Genomic DNA, 5,000 nt, shown 5'->3' on the forward strand with positions numbered 1-5,000 from the left:
CAGCTTTAACACACATTCACACCACTACACTGTTCTTACCCTTATTACCTTATTACAACCATCACCATCATCACTATCATCACTATCATCACTAACTGTGTATCACAGACACACACACACACAGACACAAACAGACACAAACAGACACACACACCACACACACACAGACACTCACATACACAAACACAAACAGACACACACCCAGACACTCACACACACAGACACAGTCAAATACACACACACACACAGACACACACACACACAATGAGACAGACAAACGCACACACACTCACACACAGACACACACAGTGTCAGACAGACATACACACACACCCACACAGTGAGACGGACACATGCACACACACTCACACACAGACACACACAGTGTCAGACAGACATACACACACACCCAGACACTCACACACACACAGACACTCACACACACAGTCAAATACACACACACAGTCTGACACACAAACACAGACACACACCCAGACACTCAGAAACACAAACAGACACACACCCAGACACAGACACACACAGTCAGACACACAAACACAAACAGACACACACCCAGACACTCACATACACAAACACAAACAGACACACACCCAGACACTCACACACAGACACACACACACCCACACAGTGAGACAGACACACGCACACACACTCACACACAGACACACACAGTGAGACAGACACACACTCACACACAGTGTGGAACCCACGGCAGTGTAATTGTGTGTGTCGTTCCCCCTGAAGGTGAGCATGAATCACGGTGGTCAGCACACACTAATAAATCCCTCTCTCTGGAGAACAGGAGCAGGACACACACATTATTTATGACTCCAGCTCTGACACCCGAGCTTCCCTCTTCTTTAAACTCCAGATGGCTTCCCTTTCTTCAAATAACACACAGACCACGTCACATGACCTTCTAAAGCAATCATGTTCATGCTAAAACTTATCCACAAACATTTCTTCTCAACTTCTGAACCACGAGGACTGTTAATCGTGACACACTAATGAACTAAACCGCTGTATAAAGAACTGCACTAAAGCGCCGGGTCACATGATCACACACGGCAGAGGAGTGAAAAAGACGTACAGTGACAGGGGAAGAAGGTAAAAGGTCAGGAATGTGTGGAACGTCACGTCTAACTCGGAGATAAGGAGCTACACGCTCAGGCTTTTCCTGCTCTTTACACAGCTCACACTACACCTCCGTCTTTATCCCTCCTTCACTCGCTCTGCCGTCTGCTATTCAGTGAAACACTTTGGATTGGGTTTTGTTGGTCATCTCTGAGATACACAGAGCTGATCAGGTGAGAAGCAGGTAAAGTGTAGCCATGACAACACTTACCATAAAGCATAAAGAGAAGGAAATGACAAACAAATCTCGAACCCTGAGCCATGTACGTGTGACTATTCTACATCAGCATGTTATCTGTGAGTAACTCTGCTCTCTGTGATGTTTGACCTGACGTGTACCTGTACGGGAGCTTCAGCCGACCGCTGCCTCTTCATCACGTCACCGTAACCTACAGCGCTGAAGTTGGTCTTCCACACCAGCACCTGTACACATCAGCATGGCAGCATTAACCCTTTCACCTCACACTGACAGAAGCTCCACAGTACACAATAATAAATAAGATTTAAATACATCACATAACTATATTAGAAACAACGTGAATTAAAACAAACAAATAAATAAACAGACTTGTTCGTCCGAGCCTCCGGAGGCGAAGTAATCTCCTGTTCTTGAAAACGATACACAGGAAGCTGAGCCCTGAAAACAAACAGCAAAAACTTTATAAACCTTACAGACTGGAAATAATTTGTTCATTAACGTTTTTATTAAATGTGACCTAAAAAAACGTACATTTAACCTTCTTCTTTTTTAACATCTTGCTTAAAGAGCAGCAGTGAATCTGCAGCCATTGTCCCAGATAAATAAATAAAATACAGAATATAATCTCATCAGCTCTGAGTGAAGCGTAAACAATTATCATGAAAATGTAGCTACGATCGTCAGATCGCTGAGCGTGTTTACTACAGAGACTCGTCTTATACTCTACACACACTCTGAGCGTAAAGGAGTCTGAGGCACTGAGGCACAGGTCTGAGGCACAGGTCTGAGGCTCTGAGGCAGCTGGTCTGAGGCTCTGAGGCACAGGTCTGAGGCACTAAGGCACAGGTCTGAGGCTCTGAGGCACAGGTCTGAGGCACTAAGGCACAGGTCTGAGGCACTGAGGCACAGGTCTGAGGCACTGAGGCACAGGTCTTCATCTATAGTAATGGTTATAGAGTGTTAATCATAAAGGACAGTTTAATCAGGTGGATCGTTGCCTCGTTACATGATACCTTGTTATAACATGCTGTTATTCCAAAGTTTATAACCCCGGTACATTTTGGGTTTATAACTTATTTATTGATGAAATCGTGTTGTATTCTAACTGAACATATACTCCTGACACGAGTGTGTTCTAACGCTGTAATAACTTCCAGCTCAGTGCGTTTGAACAGTCAGAATGATTTTCTCACTGTGTATTTTACAGACATTAACACACACGACGGTATCATGTAAGGAAGGGCCGAGCTGTTACTATAGTAACGACAACATAACAGAGCAAGTGCGTTAACGTAAACCTGTGGAGGTCGTTCAGTGAAGGTCACGTCACGTTTGAGAGTTCAGAACTACAATGTAATTAGATTTACCTTATATTTAGAAGCCTGCTCTTTCACTCACAGTGCTCAAAGGTCATTTACAAAACACAAAGAAATAGAATCTAATGACATCATACTGTACCCTACTGAATCACTGTACCCTACTGAATCACTGTACCCTACTGAATCACTGTACCCTACTGAATCACTGTACCCTACTGAATCTCTGAATCATACTGTAATGAATCTCTGAATCACAATGTAACCTACTGAATCTCTGAATCACTGTACCCTACTGAATCTCTGAATCACTGTACCCTACTGAATCGCTGAATCACTGTACCCTACTGAATCGCTGAATCACTGTACCCTACTGAATCGCTGAATCACTGTACCCTACTGAATCTCTGAATCACTGTACCCTACTGAATCGCTGAATCACTGTACCCTACTGAATCGCTGAATCACTGTACCCTACTGAATCGCTGAATCACTGTACCCTACTGAATCGCTGAATCATACTGTAACAAATCTCTGAATCATTCTGTATCACTGAATCATATTACACTGAACACAAAATCATTCTACTGTATTACTTTATACTGAACTAAATCTTAATCAGATCATACTGGATCATCTTGTATCCTAAAGACTTTGATCATTTGGATCCGGATGCTATTGTTTATGCTGATAGAAATTAAAGTATTCAGTTCTGTGTGTATGTGTGTGTGTGTAAGATGAGTCATACATGACTAAGATGCCCCTCCTTTAGACTCACTATACCTAGAAAGGTGACTGCATGTGTGTGTGTGTGTGTGTGTGTGTGTGTGAACACAAGCATAGCAGGGTGTGTGTGTGTTTGTACAAACTACACTCCTGAAGGCCACAAAGCCAATCTGTCACTCTAAAATAAGTGTCTCGTTCACACCGCTCCCTCTAGATTCCATACAAATTATATTTATCTGGATTATTCATCTTTTCTGGTTCTCTGTTTCACCAGCAGTGGGTCAAATGACCACTTTTCTGTGTGTGTGTGTGTGTGTGTGTGTACAGTATTATTTCTGTTCAGTCTGGATTTTATTAGGAGGTGTGTATAAACCCTGCTGTAACTGTACGCAGCAATTTTGCCAAACAGGATGTCGTCCAATCTAAAAAACTCATTTTCTAAAAATCGTCACAGAACGTGGAGCAGAGCACCGAGATCACCCTGAATATCACCCTTAATATCACCCTGAATATCACCCTGAATATCACCCTGAATATCACCCTTAATATCACCCTGAATATCACCCTGAATATCACCCTTAATATCACCCTGAATATCACCCTGAATATCACCCTTAATATCACCCTGAATATCCCCCTTAATATCACCCTTAATATCACCCTGAATATCACCCTTAATATCACCCTGAATATCACCCTGAATATCACCCTGAATATCACCCTTAATATCACCCTGAATATCACCCTTAATATCACCCTTAATATCACCCTTAATATCACCCTTTATATCACCTGAATATCACCCTGAATATCACCCTTAATATCACCCTTAATATCACCCTGAATATCACCCTTAATATCACCCTTAATATCACCCTTAATATCACCCTGAATATCACCCTTAATATCACCCTTAATATCACCCTTATTATCACCCTTTATATCACCCTGAATATCACCCTTAATATCACCCTTAATATCACCCTTAATATCACCCTGAATATCAACTAGTGTCTGTTTACTGTGATGCGAGACGTGTTGTCCGTAAACTGCAAATAAATGTGATGGTAAAGTCACCAAACAGGAAGTGAGGTCATTTCCCAGCAAGGTTTTTATGTACTGGCATCAAACAACATGAACTGATTTTATAAAACAAACCTCCACTTCATTAGTAACTGGGATGACTTACTGAAAACAGGAAGTGAGGCAACATCTCATCAGCGTATTGTCATCAAAATCAGTCCCTAAACGATCCGGTCGTCCTTCTTCACGAAGCCAAAGACGGCTCAGACGCCTTAATTACTACTTACAATATATTTGTTTTTGCGATCTTTGTTTAGATTTAATATTTACAAGTGAAACAATTATATCAGGTTACTATCAACCTGTACAATGTGTTCAGAGCTTTAAAACATTCTTTGAAGATCAAACAGCCTTTAAATGAACCTGATAAAGTGACTGATTTGTTCTAGCTGTTGAGTCAAAGCTGTGATGAACAGACTGTGGAATAAATACGTTTAAGGCAGACGCCACATGGGAGAGACAGACTGTTCCACTTCATCACTGACTAATAATCACTCAAAGTCACAGACTGTCTCTCACAC

General features: G+C 41.8%; 1 protein-coding gene across 1 annotated transcript in view; it reads right to left on the reverse strand.

Moving 5' to 3' along the window:
• poc1a (POC1 centriolar protein A) overlaps positions 1-5,000 on the reverse strand; it is a 26,859-nt gene that overhangs the window by 14,905 nt on the left and 6,954 nt on the right. The window contains exons 8-9 of the mRNA XM_060858701.1: positions 1,724-1,792; positions 1,495-1,578 (exon numbers count right to left, since the gene is read on the reverse strand). Of these exons, the coding sequence (XP_060714684.1) occupies positions 1,495-1,578; positions 1,724-1,792 (153 nt within the window). The remainder of the gene's footprint in view (positions 1-1,494; positions 1,579-1,723; positions 1,793-5,000) is intronic.

This window comes from Tachysurus vachellii, chromosome 22 (assembly GCF_030014155.1).
Source record: "Tachysurus vachellii isolate PV-2020 chromosome 22, HZAU_Pvac_v1, whole genome shotgun sequence".
Taxonomy (NCBI): domain Eukaryota; kingdom Metazoa; phylum Chordata; class Actinopteri; order Siluriformes; family Bagridae; genus Tachysurus; species Tachysurus vachellii.